Raw genomic sequence first — 21,755 nt, 5'->3', positions numbered from 1 at the left:
TTCTGTGTTTTAATTTTCTTGGCTAGAACGAAACCCTCCATTACGCGATCATCACACTGGTGCGCACGCCGCCCCGGTGCATGAGCGAGACACCCAATGTGTTCTAGTAACGCCGTAAAGGGAATCAGAATCGGTAAAGGTTCAATTATAAAGTAATAGTGTTTTATTATAAAGTAAAATTGGACTGTTTAATTTTGGACTTTATTACCCATGTCAAAACCAAGTCAAAACTAAGAGCAGAGTATAGTATATGCTAAGAGTGCCAGATCATAGCCAGATCATCAATCTTTTGTCCATCTTTTGTCTATGTAGAACATGGTAGACGAAAGATGTGTCTGTAACAGCATAAAAACTTTTTACAATAACAAGAAAACCGACTTCAAGATTTCAAAGGAGGAGGTTCTCAATTCGGTTGTTGTTGTTTTTTTTTTTTTTTTTTTTTTTTTAATGTTTGTTACTCCATAACTCCGTCATTTCTGGACCGATTTTGAAAATTATTTTTTTGATTATTAGTATATACATACAGATTGGTCCCGTTTTTGTCAAAAAGCAGTTCTGATGATGGGATCCATGAGGAATCGAGGGAACTCCTCAAATGTTAAAGGCATACATATAGTGATTTTAGTATTTTCATCAACAAATCAAGCACTTACATATAAAAAAGTGACATTTGATGAAGTGGAACTGCTGATGATGATCAGAACGGAACTCTTCAATGACGCATAGTTCACGTTTGGCGATTTGTCCTCTTCGTTATGTTTGTTAAGCAAGTTAGGTTTTCAAGAAACATTTTTGTCAAGCTCGAGTTCTGATGATGAGACCCACGAGGAACCGAGGAACTTCTTAAATGTGAAAGGCATACATGTAGTGATTTTTGTTTTTTTATCAACAAATCCAGCATTTACATTTAAAAAAGTGACATTTGATGAAATGGAAACTGCTGATAATGATCAGAATGGAACTCTTCAATGACACATAGTTCACGTTTGGCGATTTGTTCTCTTCCTTATGCACCCAGATCTAAACTTGGACCCGGACTCGGACCCGGACCCGGGTCTGAACATAGACCCCAACTTGGACCCGGACTCGGACCGAACTCTGACCCAAACTTGGACCCGGCCAGCCGGACACGGACCCGGACTCTGATCCGGACCCGGAAATGCTACTAGAAAAGTGGCTTAGGTGGGTGGTTGGGTTTTGAACTGCGATTCTCACAGAACAGAATTGCTATCAGAAAAGTAGGTTAGGTTAGAGCTGTGACCCTTACAGTAACGAAATGCTATCAGAAAAGTAGGTTAGGTTAGGTTAGAACTGCGACCCTTACAGAAACGAAATGCTACTAGAAAAGTGGGTGGTTTTACCTCCTTTTCTACATTATTAGGCAAAAGATCCTGTCTTTTTCATTTCATTGTCTGGAATCTAAGAGTGCACCATCAACAATAAGTGAACTTTCAGCGGCATCCCCCATTGAAGTCGGTTTTTTTTCTTAAAAATTATTAAGTATATGCGTTATCAACTGATATGTTAGAAGCCAGATTTTGAAGCATATACCATGATTTTGAATGAATGAATAAATGCATGAATGTATCTTTATTCAGGCAATAGACCCATTACATAGTTTTAGTTTTAAAATGTAAATACAATACAATAAAACATAAAAAAGAAATACGGTAAAAATAAAATAGGATAAAAATAAAATAAAACTCACTAAAAACTAAACTACTTACGGTTCGGTTGCTGATGCGCGGACAACCAATGCAGGAAAAACGCATTTTTGTAAATGTTTTCATTTACTGTCACAATAAGCCTATTATTACAAATGCGTACCCTGTTCCAGAACGACGCTATTCGGTTTCTAATAATGGCAAAGAAGTCAGGTACCCTGGCTTTAACAAACATCGCTGACGCACTGCAGAACCGTGGTTGTTTGGTCAGAATTCGCAAGGCGTCATTGTACTGGATCTAAGGATGCTGTAAGCTTTTCGTGTATATTTCGTACATAGTTGGCAAGTATAAAAACTTTGGCAATATGCTCCTTTGGCAATTTTGGTTCGATTCGATAAGAATACGGCTATTGCGGCTATACATTTAAACTTTTGGACGGCAATGACCGATCTGTACGCACATAGGTCATAGACCACAGAGCAACATAGACCTATATGCATAATATGCATAAAGTTCAATTTCAGTTTTGACACTTCGGTGACGTGGCGTCTGGATGACCGCTTTTGTGTTTGACACGCCATTGAAAAGGTTAAGTATGTACCTATACGTTGGATTGCCTTACACGACGACAATGAACGTACTAATGAACAAACACACCTCAGAACACACGGTCCAACCTTCTTGGCGCTGTCCGTACCATGTTCGTCGGCACATTAGTGTAAATCCAATGCGTTTATTTGCCGTCGTATTTTAATTATTTTAAAGAGCATTTTTTACTAATTTTCGTACAGTCCATAGCACTGGGTACATAAGTGTGGTATTGGGACTGAGTTATTTTCCGTCCCTTATCCAGAGGATTACATTTCTAAATATAAAACTATTTACCTTCATGCCAAATTTCACCTAAAACGGTTCATATCCAAACCCCGACCCTTCAACTCACCGCCCTCTTAATGGCCCTAACCTCGCAAACCCTGACTCGTCAAACTCCAACCCCTCAACCTCCCAAACACCACCCTCTTCCTCCTCTTCTCTCACATCTACCCCCCACCTCTCAGTCTCTTTGGTCGTTTTCAGCACTAGTACCTACATCAAAAATCATTTATATAATACACTCAATTATACAAGGGGTTCCACATTTCGTCCGTGGTCTCAGGTCTCTCAGGTCTCATCATCTCGGGTGTTTTCTAAAGTAAGTCCAATTCCTCCCGAAATCTACCAATTTGTTGTAGTGCAACTGTAGCCTTACCACGAGATTGACATTGATATATTCGCTGCTAGCGTGTGCGTAACTTATTTTCCATGCATCTCGCTCGCACTGGCATATTAGTGCGAGCGAGATGTATAAAAAGTAAGTTACGAAAACGTTAGCGAATATCTAGTGTCAAACTCGTGGTAAGGCTACAGTTGCACTACAACAAATTGGTAGTTTTGTGGAGGAACTTGACTTACTTTAGAAAACACCGGAATTACCATACACGTGCCTTTAAAAATTGAGGAGTTCCCTCAATTCCTCATGGATTCCATCATCAGATCACACCCAAAAATATTACGGAAACACCTTGGAGGAAACTTGTTTCAAGCATATTAGATAATTACTCAAATCGGATGACAGGTTCCGGAGTAATAATCGCTGAATATAGTAACATTTTAAAAGCAAACATCAATCATCATTATCATCAAAACAGTCATCATCATCAGGTCTACTTCATCAAATTGGTGGTTTTCGAGATAAAATGCTCGAGTTACTAACGAAAACACCAAATCACCGTGCACGTGCATTTAAAAATTGAGGAGTTCCCTCAATTCCTCATGGATCCCATCATCAGATCAGAACCAGATTAATATGGGACCACCTTGGAGATAGCTCTCTTCGAACAAAAAAGAATTACTCAAATCGTACCACGGGTCCCAGAGTAATCGGTCCTTACTGGGTAAAGAAGTCGGTTAAAAATCAAGAAGCGTGCGTAAACTGCAGACACACAGTACAGCAACAAAGTACCTAATAAGGATGACTCACGTAGACTGGGCCGTGTCCAGGCCGGAGCTTCCAGCGCAGCGGAAAGCATCACGTGATCACCTGTCATGTCATAGAAAAATAAGCGCCGGAAGCTCCAGCCCGGACACGGCCCGGTCTAACGTGAGTCATCCTTTAATGTCAAACTTCAACTTCTGTTTTCTGTTACATAACGAGATGACATATCACGAGGTAAGTGAGCTGACTTCATTTGCACCTGTGCGTGTAGCAGGCAGTGGCAATACCTTCTTTGGCGTAAGTAGTTTGTAGCTTTGGCAATGGCAAGTTTATATTCAATTAAGGTCACAAGATTCACTACGCGCACGGTTCCTACACCTACACTTTGAACTAAGCTTACTTACTCTCATGTCATTGAGAATACTTTACTTAGCTTTATTAGCTACATGAGAAATAGGTTTCTCAACTTTTCACATCTGTACTTTCACATTTTACATTTTAGTCACGCAGATAGATCTGGACAATGTGAAAGCGCCTTTAAACATGGTTAATCTACATATACATAGATCGACTTTTAGTAGCTGCAAAGGAAATAATTAGCCAGGGTAAAGATTAAGATAACAACTGTACAAAAATATGTTTATTAACGATATAATTTTATATTGAGTTAATACTATATTACAATAATCTTGTTATACGTACATGTAATATTTGCTAGAAAATAGAAGTGGACCAAGCAGAAGTTGCGAATATTTCTGTAAGTTTCTTATTCTCATACTTGGGAATAGGACAATCTGTGTAAATAAATTCGAAACTCGGTGAAAATTACTCATACTGGCCGTTTTCGCAACTTTTCGTTTAAAACTTCCATTTAATAATTCTTTTAAATTTTATTTCAATATCTTCCAACGATCCGTAAAATGGTAAAACAATACACATGTATTATCGTTCGACAGCTGACGGGGTTCCGACGATATTAAAATTCGGTGGGAGCGTAAGGCAAAAATGTTCCTAATGGGAAAAAATTCTGCCAGACAGTTGAAAGTTCCACAACAGGTACATTGCTACTCGTAACTATCAGGGTAAGATATAAGTTACTGTTTGAACACGCGCGTGACTTCGGCAAGCGGTGTGGGATAGGTGCCCGGCTTCACCAGGTTCACAAGCTGCTCGGCGATCTCCTGGCCCACGCGCACCTGTGCCTCCTTGGTCGACGCACCTGCACACGAAATTTGTTATACGACTGTTACCTACCACCTATAAATAATTTCCGATATGACACAGTGCAAATTAATGATGAACAAATTTCCTTAACATTCGGCCATTAAAAAGTCACAATATTTCACACTTTATTGGCGAATGTTTGTACCACTTTTTTGCCATTTGCACAAAAAGAGCAGTTATTAAAGCTACTAAAAGTGAGCTACCCCCACAGAGTAGGTATTTTCATTTTTTTTTATCAGGTAGGGTTTCATGCAGCCGGCCACCGGACTTAGTAGTCATTTAGTGCCTCGCGCTGAGACTCAATGGCCACGTGCTTAGACACAATAGCCACGCGCTCAGACACAATGGGCGACTGCTCACCCAAAAGAAACAGTCTTTTGTTTAACAGATTAGGGTCTTAGGCGTAAAAATCATATGAGAAGATTCAAACTATATCTATCTACGTCAGGACCGAAGTTAGGTGGGTCCATGTACAGTGCAGACATCTTAAAGCGGGCTAACTGTTCAAAATGTAACTGTTAACTTTATTATAAAGAGAATAAAGGTCTTTTTAACACCTTGTCAAAATATCAGTGCATGAGTTTGAATTGAATACCTATTCATAACAGAAATATTTGGCGTTTGGCAAAATGGCGCCAATGCGTAAATATAGTCGGTCCACCACCGGTCGGTCGGTCGGATGCACCAACCTCGACGTAGAAGAATGCGAAAGTGCCATAACAAACGTCATATTTTCTTAGACACTACCACAGTTTGTCAATGCAAAGTCTATGCAGAGTTAATACGGTCCGACTATATTTGCACTTTGTCCAAAATAGTGAACATATCACTGACATACCTAAATGAGGGGTGGCGATGACCGCCGGGTGCTGGATGATCTCTAGCGTGAGGGGGTCAATAGGGGGCTCCTGCTCGAACACGTCTAATGCGGCGGCGCCAACCTAGATACAAACGTAGTAACAATGATAAGTATATATGTATAGTCACAGTCTTTCATTGAGGAACCGATTATGGTTTAAGCTCATTTGGTTAGGTTTGATTAATTTGGCACTTATGAAATGAAAAAAAATAATACTAAAAAACTAAATTAAAAAGGTAAACCATACGTTAAATTAATAAGATTTTTGTCAAAAATTTCATTAATGATAAAAGCTTTTATAGCTGACTTTACTTTTCTTTCAACAGGCAACTAATACTCGTCGAGACAATTCTAACAAAACCCAAACACAATTAGATTACGTAGTTTCATCACAGAGTTCATATGGCCACCTCCTGTCTCCATTATCGGATCAGCTCGATGGTACCATAATATTGCATTGCTACCCAATTTACATGAAGATATATTTATATGAAGTTTCAGCTCAATTGAATAATGGGAAGTGGGTTTAGATTAGCTTGCAAGATTTGACCCGAACAAACATGTGATATCTAGCTTGTCCGATTGTCTAAGTCTAAGATTAAGTTGGCCATAGTCTTACTATGGCGTACTTGATCTTACAAAAGCGGGCAGGCTATACAAACAAACAAACAAATATTGCAAGGTAAATAAAAGCTTGTAACAAAAGGGATTATTAATACGTGACTTTATAAGATGCTATTCTTGAAATGAGCAGAAACTAATCCCTGTTACCGTGATCTCTACAATAGCGGTCTCAAGTTTGTTATTATTTCGGTACTCCAACATATACAAACGATTGAACTACAAATGTGTGCTCAATTATAATTCGTAACCTTTCAAAATCACATTGCATGATTTTCATGAGAAGGCAAAAATATTTCAACATGACGTCAGTCGGAGACCACGGCCTTAATTCTGATTCGTGTCTAAATTATTCTGTTAACCAATTGAAAATCGCATGCATTTTTCACCTTATTATTTCATTATAAATTACAAATTCCAACGGCAGTATTGTAAGGCGTAGGTATAGGTACCTGGCCGGCGTTGAGAGCATCAAGTACGTCCCGCTCGTGAATTAAGCCTCCACGACCCACGTTCACGATCTTGATGCCTTTCTTGCACTTCTTCAGCACAGCGGCGTTAATGAAATCTGTGAAATCATTATTTTAAATACAAGTACCTATCATTCGACAGCTGATAGAGTTCCCACTTCCGACGATATCAAGTCGTTTGGCCCAAGGATAAGAGCAACTGCAAGAATAGGGTAGTTGACACATGTTGAGTTTTATAACTAAATCTAGTTAAATAGATAGAAAATTAGCAATTTATCACAATAAATTGGAAACTCAAAAAATATGTGGAAATAATAAAAAAAATACAAGACTTCAGTTTGGACAAAAAAACTTTTATTTAACTTTCAAATGAAAAAATAACGGTACGATTCTATTCCATACATTTTATTTAAAAAATATATTTTATGGCAATTTTTATTTTATTTTATAGTAAACGCAACATTTCACCGACAAATTCGCAATTTCCTTGTTTTCCATACATCGAAACGACTTCTAAGCAATGTGACACAGTGACGTCACGATGTGTTGCCATTTGTGTTAGAGCGTTTGCTCAGTAAAGTGGCGATGCCAGACTTTGACCATCATTTGTGACTTTTGTATTGCTTTAAGTCAATGGATCCCATACAGACATTTGATCTGATTTGATGCTCAAAACAAACCTAATCGACTGATGCCATTAAAAAAAAACCGGCCAAGTGCGAGTCGGACTCCCGTTCCAAGGGTTCCGTACATTACACACACAAATGCAAGAGAAATGTGCAGAGCAAAATGCTGTTCATGTGTTTTGTAGATCTCGAAAAGGCTTTCGACCGAGTCCCACGCTTGGCTCTGGTTAAATCTAGAGAAAATTGGCTGTCCATCAAAGCTAGTAAACCTAATAAAGCAGTTCCACGTCAATATGACAGCCAAGGTACCGCATAACAGCGAATTTTCCGACTCATTCTTAGTTACTAGTGGTGATACAATACCCTGGATGATACAAAAAAAAAGAAACAGCACACAGAAAAAGACTATATATTGCAACACTCAATACACGTTCGCTGAGGTCCGAGGAATCCTTGTTAGAGCTTGATCAAGCGCTACAAAACATCAATTGGGACATCATCGGCATTAGTGAAGTAAGGCGAGCAGAGGAAAAAATAATAGAATACAAAAACTTTATAATGTATTACAAAAATGAAATACGTGGACGATATGGTGTCGGATTTCTAGTTAAAAAACACTTGAAAAACAGAATAATTGAATTTAAAGGCATATCAGACAGAATTGCATTGTTGAACATCATCCTTCCGGGTCACAAGAAACCAATTTCAATTGTCCAAGTATATGCACCCACTGAAACAGCAGGCGCTGCTAGAAAAAACATATTTTACACAGAACTAAACAGAACCATGGAAAACTTATATAGCACTATTATTGTAATGGGAGATTTTAATGGTCAAATTGGCAAGAGAATGAAAAATGAAAATAACATACTTGGCCCACATACAACTGGCAAGAGGAATGATAATGGTGATAAATTAATAAACTTTGCTCAAGAAAACAATTTGCATATTATGAATAGCTATTATCAAAGTAAATTTAAAAGAAAATGGACGTGGCAATCGCCAAACGGACTAGTAAGAAACGAAATCGATTTTATTATGACAAACAATCCAAGACTGTTCTCAAATACCAAAGTAATAAACAAGCTAAACTACAATACAGATCACAGACTGCTTCAGGGGCATTTATATGCTAATGTTCCAAAACAATCTAGGAAAAATATAAAGCGGACTACACTGCCAATCCAACTACCTTTACCAAACAACATTTTAGAATCTCTTGAGAAACAATTACATGAAACAAAGGTAGTGAAAGGTGCACAAGAAAAATATGATTTAATAGAACAAGCCCTCAAAAACGTAAAGGAAAAAGTTGAAAGTATTAAGTCTCCAAAAGACACCATTGGATCTAAAGCGAAAGACTTAACAACTTGTTTGTGAAAGCGAAAAAGTCGGATTATCAATGAATATAGAAAAAAACAAAAGTAATGACTAACTGCACCAAAATTCCAATTAATCACTGCAATAGTTTTATAGAATATGTGGAGGAGTATACTTATCTTGGACAAATAATATCCCCACATGATCTAACATCAAAAGAAATTAACAATAGAATAAATATCGCTTGGAAGAGATACTGGTCCTATAAAGAAGTAATGAAAAACCCTGACATACCATTGAATGCTAAAAGGAAAGTATTTGATACTTGCATTCTACCGAGTATGACTTATGGCTGCCAGACATGGAATCCCACTGAACAAAATACCAAAGCTCTACAGACATGCCAACACAGCATAGAAAGGAGTATTTTAAATATTAAACTACGAGATAGGATAACACTTACAGCAAAAAGACAGCGCACAAAAATTACTGATATAAAACACTACATCAAGAAATCGAAATGGAACTGGGCAGGCCATATTATAAGAACAAACAAAGACAAATGGGCCAAAGATGTGATGGATTGGTGTCCTAAGTACAATAAGAGGAAACAAGGAGGTCAATACTGTAGATGGGAGGACGACATAAAGAAAACAGCAGGAACAACATGGATGAGAATAGCAAGAGACCGATTAGCATGGAGAAATCTTGGGGAGGCCTATGCTGCAAAGCAAGACAATCTGCAGAAACGACATAACCAGTGCCAAAAGAAAAAAATAGAATAAAAAGAAGAAATATTATAAAATAAAATAAATAAATATGTAAGTAAACATAAGTTTAGGTACTAGAAATATGTATGTAAGTTAGATTGTTAATAAAGGCTTTTATTATTATTATTATTATTATTATTTACTAGTGGTGTTAAGCAGGGCTGCGTTATGGCTCCCACTTTGTTCTCTCTGTATTTCTTGGCGGTGATGAGGGACGCGCTTAGCGGAAGCAACGAACCAATTCATCTGAATGTACGGTCAGACATGGGGGTGTTTAATATTTCACGCTTCAAAGCAAAACAAAAAGTCCGTCAGGTTTCCGTTCTGGAGGTCCTCTATGCCGATGATGTGTGCCTGATGGCCAACAGCTTAAATGCACTTCAAGGCTCCATGGAATCTTTAAGTGACTCGTGCGACAGATTTGGCCTGGTGATAAGCGTCAGTAAGACTCAAGTTCTGAAGCAACCAGCCAGAGGCACCAACGCTGATAATACTCCAATTGTCTTAGGTAATTCAGCATTGAAAGACGTTACAATCTTCAAATACCTGGGTAGCCAAATCCGAAGCGATAATCGCCTTGCCTCAGAGATTCCATCACGCATAGCCAAAGCTGCAGCCACATTTGGAAAACTAAACCAACGCGTTTGGAAGTCGCACGATCTAAAACTCCAAACCAAGCTTTCTGTGTACAAGGCCATGGTGCTTCCAATACTTACGTACGCTTCAGTCTTGGTGCCTGTACAAGGGAGACATCAGAAAGCTTGACACTTTCCACATGCGTTGTTTACGCAGCATACTTAGAATTAAATGGCAAGATCGTGTGACTAACACGGAGGTATTACGTCGAGCCAATATGTCCGGTATGGAGGCCATTCTAATAAAAAGCCAACTAAGATGGAGTGGCCACGTCTGTCGCATGGATGACTGTAGACTCCCTAAATCCGTTTTCTATTCGGAACTCAAGGATGGGAAACGTAGCCACGGGGGGCAGTTTCTGCGGTATAAAGACGTTCTCAAGCGCCATCTCAAAGCTTGCGACATCCCATCTGAGCGTTGGGAGGAGCTTGCGGTTAAGAGACCGGAATGGCGCAATAAGGTAAGAGAAGGTGTAGCTACTTTCGAAGAAGCTCGACTTGAACACCTGGACCAAAAGCGCCTTCAACGGAAGTCTCGACCTAAGCCGTCCTACGCATATACTTATAATGAACAAGGGAAGCTTTATTGTACACAGTGCGACCGGATATTTAAAACAAAGTTCGGTTTTGCGAGCCATATACGTGCTCATCAGAGGAGTTTGTAAAGGTCGCCGTTGTCGGACACGACATGGACGACTATATATATACATTACACAATTTTTAACAATGTATTTTTTAAGTAAGTTTTTAAAAACTCGTAGGGTCGGATCAAAAACTAAGTAATTAAGTCCGACTCACGCTTGACTGCACATTTCTAATAGGTCTCGGAAATAAAGGGGGGGGGGATGGTCATTTTTTAGCTATTGTCTTAAATTACTTCTAAACTATTTATTTAACGTATCAGCATTGCGATACAGCGGGGAAATGCCGCCAGCATCCTTGTTACAATGCCTCAAGGGCCTATTTTAGATTTAACCTAGTCATTAATTTCGTTTACGTAGTACCACTGTATTTTATTTTAAAATTACAGAAAAAATATATTTGAGGTTCTCAAAATGAGATCTTTTATTTGATATGTAACACGATATAGTTTGAAAAACTTCATTTTTTAATTTTCATATTTACCCCCCATGTTGGAAATTCATTTGTGTACATCACACACGTACGTTCAGTCTTTGGGTTACAAACTTACATATGTGTAGCAAATTTCAACTTAATTAGTCCAGTAGTTTTGGAGAAAATGGGCTGTGTCAGATGGACAGACAGACGCACGAGTGATAAGGGTTTCGTTTTTTCCCTTTGAGGTAGGAACCCTAAAAAATTGTCAACTACCCTATTAAGAAGAGCTTACCGTTTCAACTTAAGGCAAAAATGTTTTCCGGCTGTTACGGCAACTACTACATTTCTCGTGAAATTTTGTGAGCAGGTACGATAATTACACGGATTTTTTGTCAAAACAGTTTTTGTTTTTTTTTCCAATTGGTAGAGCCATGTGGGTTCACGAGGTCTACAGCTCACAGACATATTACTAATTAAATATAGACACTCACATTCCATACATTTTACGTCCCCACCTTCGTATCAGATATTTGATCGTGCTATGTGAAATGAAAACGCTCTTACACATGATTATTTTTATCTAATACATTAGGTAACTAGATATTGATAAGCTGCCCCATATTCAAGGCAAGTAAATTAAGAAGACTTATAATCTCCATACAACCCCCGTGCCTCATCATTTGTCGATAATACTACTTAGGTATTATCATGTTAGCATTTTATAGCTTTACGTAGCGTAGGTATCAAAACTGTCATTTTATAGCTTTACGTAGCGTAGGTATCAAAACTGTCATTTTATAGCTTTACGTAGCGTAGGTATCAAAACTGTCATTTTATAGCTTTACGTAGCGTAGGTATCAAAACTGTCATTTTATAGCTTTACGTAGCGTAGGTATCAAAACTGTCATTTTATAGCTTTACGTAGCGTAGGTATCAAAACTGTCATTTTATAGCTTTACGTAGCGTAGGTATCAAAACTGTCATTTTATAGCTTTACGTAGCGTAGGTATCAAAACTGTCATTTTATAGCTTTACGTAGCGTAGGTATCAAAACTGTCATTTTATAGCTTTACGTAGCGTAGGTATCAAAACTGTCATTTTATAGCTTTACGTAGCGTAGGTATCAAAACTGTCATTTTATAGCTTTACGTAGCGTAGGTATCAAAACTGTCATTTTATAGCTTTACGTAGCGTAGGTATCAAAACTGTCATTTTATAGCTTTACGTAGCGTAGGTATCAAAACTGTCATTTTATAGCTTTACGTAGCGTAGGTATCAAAACTGTCATTTTATAGCTTTACGTAGCGTAGGTATCAAAACTGTCATTTTATAGCTTTACGTAGCGTAGGTATCAAAACTGTCATTTTATAGCTTTACGTAGCGTAGGTATCAAAACTGTCATTTTATAGCTTTACGTAGCGTAGGTATCAAAACTGTCATTTTATAGCTTTACGTAGCGTAGGTATCAAAACTGTCATTTTATAGCTTTACGTAGCGTAGGTATCAAAACTGTCATTTTATATCTTTACGTAGCGTAGGTATCAAAACTGTCATTTTATAGCTTTACGTAGCGTAGGTATCAAAACTGTCATTTTATAGCTTTACGTAGCGTAGGTATCAAAACTGTCATTTTATGACGCAACGTAAAATTGAGTTTGTTCAATGGCTGTAACAGGTCTGGTGCAAGACTAAAAGACAAGGATAAAAAAAGACATATTACTCGAAGTACCGCCATATTTTGGTGTACTTTAATACATACTCGTACCTATATACATAGCTAAAACACCCAGAGGTATCTATATTTACTTGTCTCTGCCCATAGCAATATGTTGGTACTGATAGAAATCCTTATCTGTACGTGAGCTAACACAAGTTGATTGCCAATGATAACTACACAATAACCAAATTTTAAATAAGTATCTACATTTAATAAACATGGTGTCTCTTTGATCTTGATAGGTATGAAATTTTGGTTGAGAAACTGCGTTAAAAAAATAAGGTAAATCGAATGTGGTTACCAAAATACAGGGTGTCAAAGTTTTTAAAGATTAACCCCCTTATTCATAAACCTCTACTAAAGAAAACAAGCCGCTAATAATAGTTTGTCCCTTTCTATCATACCAATACGTCGGAAAGGGACAAACGATTAGTAGACGTTTATGAATAAGGGGGTAATTAAACGGACATGGCAAAGCAAAACTGTGAGGGTTCCTAGTTGTCTACGGAACCCTAAAAAAGATAAAGGTTAAAAAGTTAATGCATTAGTATGTTACGTACTTCTGGTGGAGTCAATGAGAGGTGTGTGAAGGGTGATGTAGTCGGCCACGGGCCAGATCTGCTCCAACTCCATCTTGGTTGTATGGAACTCCTTGCATTGCTCGGCTGACACGAAGGGGTCGAATCCTACGATCTGTGTACAATTAAACACACATGGTTTATTAATCAGTTAAGAGGAAAGGGGGCGACCGCTTCTCCATACAAACGTAGTTCCCATTTTCCTCCCTGGATAATGGACATTATGAAAAATATTTTTACATAATCTGTTGTGCTATATATAGCTATCGTTTCAAGTTTTTCGATTTTTTATTATCGTAATTCATAAGAGTTAGGCCCGAAAATAAGATCCATACAAAAATTTTAATGGTATCTATAGGAAACGGAACGCACTTATAGAAATAAAAAATGAGAAAAAAATCACGACGGAAAAAAAACGAAGGGGTCGTTTGAGCTGCCGCAGCAAAATGATAAAATTGAAATTGTGTCAAAATATTTTCAATAATGTTAATAATATCCTGAGAGGGGTTTGGGTGGAGGTTACCTAATTCGAAATAGGTTCAATCCTGACTTTTCCAGTTTCTTATTTAGTCGGCTTCTCAGTACCTATAGATCATGTTTTTATTAGGTTGGATTCGAAGTGAGTCAGTTTCTAAACATGTCTCACACTATATTCAGCAAATTCTTATTTTGTCTTTTTCTGGGGAGGTCAGATTCTTAGTAGGTTAGGGAGGTTTTTTCGTTGTAGGTTAGATTGGAACAAGGACGAATTCAAATGAGAAACGTTTCTTTAGAAACCAAATTCTACCCAAGTATTTTTCTGACTGAATCTAATTAGTTAGTTATTTTCTACATTAGATGGCTTCTGTGAAGGTCCAGTACAGTTGGCTAGACTAGAAAGTAAGATAACACTTGGTAATCTTGGTATGAAATATTGAATAAAACCTGTAAAAACATTTCAGCTGCTATAATAGCATTTATGATATAAGCGTGCAGTTACAGCAGTATTGTTGCCAAATAGTTATTGGATTGCTTTTACTAGACTTTTATAGCATCAGAGAAGAGAGTTGAGTAACAGTTGTTTTAAAGCGCCTTATTCAGGAAATTATCTATTCTATAGCTGTTATATGATTTTTATAGAACAATTATGCTGAATAAAAGTGATTTAGTAGCGCTAACTTAGCATTTGTTAAAAGGTGGAATAAAAGTGCTAAAAGATAGTACTGTAAACGTTTATACGACATGATTATAGCACAAATTGGCGAAAATCACTAAATAGTCATTAAAACCGCTATTATACATTATATTCGTGTTTCAACCACCACTCGGCTGTTATACGATTACAGGCTGAGTAAGCCAACTATACGACTGTTTTGCTAGTTGGGATATGATTGGAATGTAGGAAAGTTTGTTAATAAGAAATTAATTTTGATCAATATCTAACAACTGATTTCGTTGTAACAAACCGACCTGTTGGCTGGTGTAACACATAGTTTGCTAGTCCCAATTTTTGGATAAGTAGTAACAAAATATTTTGAATATATGAGGAAAATAGGATCTCAGGAATACAGTACCTATTTCCACGATAAAGAGGTGCCTCGGGAATGTCTCATTACACTACAAGTAAGTAGAATTGATGGTACTTATTTCATGTTGCCATATCATATTGCATGGGTAATTGTGTAGGTATGCAAGAGATCAGCTTTAATGAATTAAGAATACAGCTCGCTGAACATCGAGTAGGCTGCCTTCGTGCTTCTTTCGGACATTTGAGAGGCGTGCGCGGAGCCAAAGCCCACACGTGGAGGCCCTTTTGACATTAATGAAATGTAAGGGGTACACCGAGCGGATGCTGTCCTTGCCCGTGTCATTATTATTATTGTACGCATATCGTCAGGTGACAACCAGAACTCATTAATTGCAGAAAAATAATCAATAAGCAACCTTATTATATTACTAGTAGGTTCGGTTCACTATGGCTCTAAACTTGTAATATAATTAGTGAGTTTTGGTTGGAACCTGACGATGACACATTGCACAACACCTGCCTAATTCTTCCAGTGAATATTGTCATTTATCATCATTACAACCGCTGGTACAATTTGTAAAATAAGATTAATTAAAACCTTACCGTCATTCCGAAGGCGTGCATTCTGACAGCGACCTCTCGACCTACGCGGCCCAGGCCGAGCACGGCCAGTGTCTTGCCCTGCAGCTCGGTGCCCGTGTACTGCGCGCGCTCCCAGCGGCCCGCGCGCAACGCCGACGCCGCCGGCACCACGTGCCGCGCCAGCGCCAGCATCAGCCCGCACGTTAGCTCGCAAGCGCTCATCGCGTTGGCTCCGGGAGCGCTGGAAGTTTTATCAAAAATTAACAAACTACCTAGAACGAATAATAAATAGTTATTTGTGCAACAAGAGAGGAAAGTTGGTTTTCTTGCGAGTGTTGATTTTGAGTCCCGAGTAAGCGAAAGATTCTATAATTGAATCACGAGAGAAGCGAGTGATTCTAAGTTAGAATCTTGAGCGTAGCGAGGGACTCAAAAACACGATGTGTAAAATAACTTTGCTCTCGTGTTGCACATATAATTTTTCACCACAGTAGTGAGAACATATTAAAGGTTAAAATTTATTTAGAATTTGTAATAGACCCCGAAGTATGAAGTGGCAGTCTCCCTGGAGTGACGAAAGTGCGACTTTCCTACGAAACGACGTACGAAAGTAGGCTTGTTCGAGCTGCTGAGGTGAAAAATTATTTTTCTACTCGTCGACTGTAGTGGTTGAATTAAGATTACGTATACCAAACTATAATTGCCTGGTTTTCATGTATGTGTCATTCCATGTATCCTAACTCAACTATAACATTCATTTCAATACGCTGTAGTCAACCATAAAAAATTTAACCAATCACGTGCCTCCGCGCTCCCATAGAAAAGACATAAACGGGCAACTATTTCATATGCTCATGAAATCGTCGCGCGTTTATGTCTTTTGTACAACATTTTGGTCTACTGAGATCGGCGACGGTTAACTGAGATATATACCAATTTTCATTAATTATTTAGGTTTTATTGTAAAAAAAGTATTATTTTAGATAACTCGTAGAAAACGTATTGTATACAATAATAGTGATATAATTCATACATATAATCATCAAGCTTTTAAATCTCGTACCTTACTTAGGCAACTCAGCAAGCTTCGTTGCCTAAACACGGTACTCGACTGAAAAGCTCTCTATTAGATATATTACGATTGTTTAAAATACTATTGGCTCTGGAAAGTTTACAGCACTTAGATGCTTAAAGGATGACTCACGTTAGACCGGGCCGTGACCGGGCCGGAGCTTCCGGCGCTTATTTTTCTATGACAGGACAGGTGATCACGTGATGCTTTCCATAGAAAACGAAGCGCCGGTAGCTCCGGCCCGGTCACGGCCCGGTCTAACGTGAGTCATCCTTAATAATAGGTATGTTATCCTCCTGAGATTAGGTTTCGTCAGCTTGCATTGAGCCAAAATTCAAGAAATCTTAGGTACATCGACCAAATAACATAATAATTTTAAATTTTAAACAACAACTGTTTTAGTAATTTTAATATTTCATCTTTATCAATTATCACATCAGCCGAAACATTTCCACTAGGGTATGGGGCTGGTTTTCTGAGCATTAGACTAGCCCTCGCTCAGGTGCCAATTAGAATTACACGACTCTTTTTTGCAGAAGTGACACATGCTTAACAATAGACAAAGGATTAGCCGTACGGGGCCCGTTTGAAATCTAAAGACTTTACACAAGCTATTCCCAAAGGTTACCACCACGAAATTGACCACCCGTCCAGATCTCAATTATTTTATTTTAAGTAGGTATGTAAATGAGTAGGCTACACAGGCAAATTTGATCTTACATATTTAGTTGTGAATTTTGGTAAGTAGGCAAAAAGTCACAGGACATTTACCTAGATGCTCAACTTTTGCATCCAAAGGGCCTGTTATTAATTGCATCTAGCTCTCGCTATTCTTCTTATGGAGGAAGACTCTGCCGACCTTAAGTGCCATGTAAGGCATGCGAAGTTTTTTTATGGTGTTATCATATCTCATATCCTATCGTAGCGCACGTAAACTTACTTAATGACGCCGATTCCCTTGGCCCCCGCAGCGGCAACGTCGATGTTGTCGACGCCGGCGCCGGCGCGGCCGACCACCTTCAGTTTCTTGCCCGCATCCAGCACTTCTTTGGTAACTTGTGAGGCTGATCGCACCACCAAACCTTCATGTTTCTGTTGCCAAACAAAAATATATCATATTTAATTAACGACATTACTCATAGTGGTGGCCCCAATTAATAGTGACTCGGGCCGTTCAATAGCTTCATTGCAGGAATGTTTCTTTTAAACATTTTTAATCCGTAGTAGCATGTAATAATGGTATATATGTCGGCGGCAGATCGTAAAATCGGGCATATCGAGATATTCCTAGGCATATCATGAAACGCCGCCATTTCATGTTCTGACTAAGATTAACCCAGGCATTATCACGATTTGCCTAATAAAACAGGCGGCAAATCGATCAGACCAATGCATTCGTTGATATTCCTTGCTTCATACCGGGCACATCGTAAAATAACTTGAACGAGATATTTTTAGGCATATCATGAAACGCCGCCATTTCATGATATGACTAAGATTAACCCAGGCATATCACTTTATTTATGCCTTATTAAAGAGGCGGCAGATCGATAGGACCAATGTATTCGTCGTAAGTTTGGTTTGCGGCAAGATGGCGGAATAGCATCAGCTGATCGAGTTTAACTATTAGTTATCGACGGCATCATACGTGATTTAGCTGATTTCGAATTTTGTTTTATTGTAAAACCGTACAATATAGCCGCCTAATACAATATAATTCTAATTTATAATTGATATCTATCTTTTCACTTGAAACCATAAAAAATTTAAAACTTTGCACAATTTGGCTAGTGGTCGCTAGGCAGATCATGAAATGCCGGCGTTTCATGATCTGCCTAGGAATATCATCCCTTGAGGTGTGCTCGATATCGCTGGTGGTCGCTAGGCAGATCATGAAATGCCGGCGTTTCATGATCTGTCTAGGAATATCACACCCTACTTATTTGATGTCTAAACGTCGCCAGGCAAATCGTCAAACGTTGAGGTCTGAACGATATGGCTGGTAGTCGCTAGTCAGAACATGAAATGGCGGCGTTTCATGATATGCCTAGGAATATCTCGATATGCCAGATTTTGCGATCTGCCGCCGACATATATACAATCATAAAAAATAACTTAAACTTATCTAAATTAAACAATAAACTACAAAACTAACTAAAATATTTTATTCAAAAAGATCCGCGAGCTGTACCGGGTGCAAAGGTGCCCATCACACTTGCCGCGTTACCACGTTGGATAGCGATGGCCAACCTTTGCACCAGGTACGAACCCGCGCGAGCATCAGAGGTCCTCTCCTCCCTAATAAACGCTATGGCGTCAGACCCCCAACACCCCGTTGTCTCGAAGGCGAGGGGTACAAAATAATAATTTGTGTCGAGGATGGAATATTTCGCTCTCTTTCTCAACGCTGCCGACTCTGCCGCAGCGCCAGATGTCTGCACCCGGCTGCGTGCCCGGCAGATGTGAGGCGGCGAAAGCGCTGACGCACTTGGCGTCCCACAGTAGGCACTTTCCCTTTTAAACTCGATTTAAATATTTCTGAAATTAACAATAATGTTCAATGCAATACTTACAGGAATTTCTTCAAGAAGTTCTTGTTTGGAAATTTTTGGTCTGTTGACGACATGGATTCCATGTGAGTTGAGGATTTCTTGACAGTTAGATCCGACTCCATCGGCTACTAACACAGATTTAATATCTAAACCCATTTTTATCTGCAAAAAATTGTATATATGTTACAAGGACTAAATCAAGGACTCGTGAACTAGGACATACATTGTGCAAGCTAAACTTTGCAGATGGGATCTTTAGATGCACGACAGCCTAAGGTCGGAGACACAAATAAAATCGGCATGTTACAAGTAGATCTTTAAATTAAATATCAACAATTCTTTGCATGCATAGACATATACCTATATATTACTCCGTAACCGACGCCTTTCCACTGCGCAATTCGCCACACGACTGAGCGCGCTGGTGTAACTAAATGCGATTTTGACTCCAATGTATCGGCCCCATACGTAGTGCTCGTAAGGCCGGCCTTTACGAAGTAATATAAATCCTCCTAAGACCCGGGCTTTAAATATTACTTGTTAGAAAGACCGAACTAGCTTTTAATAGAACTAAATGGCAACCATTGTTAAGTCCTGACGATTTGAAAATTACAAGTCCTGTTATGACCGAACTACCTATTAAACGAACAAAATCAATTTTTAAACTTTATTGCGATATTTTAGACCTAAATGTTTATATATTTGTTCCTGTCACACGCGTTGAATGAAACGAAACCAAGTCGCCATAGTTGTTCTTAGTGGCCAGCAAAAGGGGACAATGGCAGCATGTGGGAAACAACGTAAGTAAATCTATTAATACTTCATAGAAATATTGGAATTTCTTGCAATTAAAATTGTTTTTTTCTAATGAATTTGTAATATTTAACTATAATGTATTATTTTTGACAAACATCCGACGTAAATTTGTTCTTTTAAAAGTGAGTTCGGTTAATAAATGGTATTTCATTCTAGTGCTACGCGACGTGGACATAGATCAGCTTCTCAATGAATCTGAAATAAAAGACACTGAGGATGGCGAAGGTTCGACTTATCAAGACCCTGAAATAGACGTAGTTTCTGGTCAACGTAGCGATGACCATTATTGATGCGGACTCGTCTAGCTCAGAAAATAAATATTCTTCTGACTCGGAAAATGAGGCTGATTAGGTACCCTTCTACCAGCAACCGTCGGGCCAGGTCAACGTTGAGGAGTTGAGAAGCGAAGCTTTGCGCGTACGCGTGGTGAAGTTCTGATTTGGTCAAGAAAATAAAACCAAATAACCAATTACCCATGCTGTTTACCTATAATTATTACATTTACTACTACATACTAAGCACGAGAGTTCTTTAAAAAGAACAAAAGTATGGATTAGTTGACTTAGTGCAAAAAAAAAGTATAGTCTAGCAAAAAATCGTATAGTCGGGTTTGACACAGATTAAATTGCTTCTATAAGTTCAGGACAGGACTCAATGACTAATACTTTTGATCTTTTTAAAGGACATTCGGTTATAGTGACATCTTCTGCGTAGCAATACCCAGGCACGGATGTAGATTATTACCCAGGACTCAATTATGAACGCCATTTTGTTCTTTTAGCAGGCACTTGGGACTTAGGAGGATATGTCTATGTTTGCATGCCAGAGTCGGTATATTAGGTAGGTACTTACCTACTTTCTAACTTAGTTTGCCGGTAACCTACATATAAATTTCAGCTAATTAATTATATATCCCTGACCCTATCTTTAATTATCATGTCGAAAAGTGTTGTTTTTAATTTAATTTTTACATAGTACAGTAATTAATTGTTATACACAGCACAGAGCACCTAATTGAAAGTTGAAACGTAGGACTAAACCGGCTCTTTAGATAAATTTGGGTAACATAGGCATGTAATAATGAGTGTATAAGTCTAAAAGTACTTACTCGTGTAAATGTGTAAATGTTGAGTGGTTGATGAGTTCGCGATGGGCCCTCGGAGGAGGTTTGGCGACGACTGACGCCTAATAGTCGCCGACGCGAGAGACTACGTTACAATCATAGTGCCGTCGGCACGGTCGTTTTTTATCGGCCAAGACATACGAACCTCGCCTTTATAGCTATGATAGTCGCTTCAACGCGTCTTCCTAGCGGCCGCAATATAAAGTTGGCGTTTTAGTTATTATCGTCAGAGGCTCGTTGTTGTCAGACCACTTTTATCATGACCGTGTCCGTGTGCAATTGAATTACGCGGTGTCAGTGTTTGTTGCTATCAAAAATTATTTTTCCCCTTAGATACTAGCTCGGAAAGCCGTCTGTTATCCTTTAAGACAAGCGGGGAAAACCGCATTTTATCCACTAGTGGGGAAACTAATTTGACCTTGGATGGAGCGTGTTTAAGTAGCTTGACAGATAACAAAACGTAAAACGCTCATAATAATGGTTCGTTCGATATTAATTATCATTAAATAAATGGTTTGAGAATCTAATAAAAAATACATACACTTCTCACCGACTCACATAAAAATCAGAATTTCCAGTGTTTT

At 38.5% G+C, this 21,755-nt stretch overlaps 1 protein-coding gene across 1 annotated transcript; it reads right to left on the bottom strand.

The window, feature by feature from the left end:
* Positions 1-4,265: 4,265 nt before the first annotated feature.
* LOC134754383 (D-3-phosphoglycerate dehydrogenase) lies at positions 4,266-21,296 on the bottom strand. Its single transcript, XM_063690686.1, has 8 exons — positions 21,157-21,296; positions 19,254-19,394; positions 17,621-17,772; positions 15,630-15,849; positions 13,502-13,634; positions 6,797-6,912; positions 5,703-5,805; positions 4,266-4,859 (listed from the first exon to the last, which is right to left on the bottom strand). Exons 2-8 carry the CDS (start codon positions 19,386-19,388, stop codon positions 4,735-4,737), a joined length of 984 nt encoding a protein of 327 aa, XP_063546756.1. The 5' UTR covers positions 19,389-19,394; positions 21,157-21,296; the 3' UTR covers positions 4,266-4,734.
* Between the last annotated feature and the right edge of the window lie 459 nt (positions 21,297-21,755).

Source organism: Cydia strobilella, chromosome Z (assembly GCF_947568885.1).
Source record: "Cydia strobilella chromosome Z, ilCydStro3.1, whole genome shotgun sequence".
Lineage (NCBI taxonomy): Eukaryota > Metazoa > Arthropoda > Insecta > Lepidoptera > Tortricidae > Cydia > Cydia strobilella.
The sequence above is the reverse complement of the archived record's forward strand: the minus strand, read 5'-3'. Positions and strand labels throughout refer to the sequence as shown.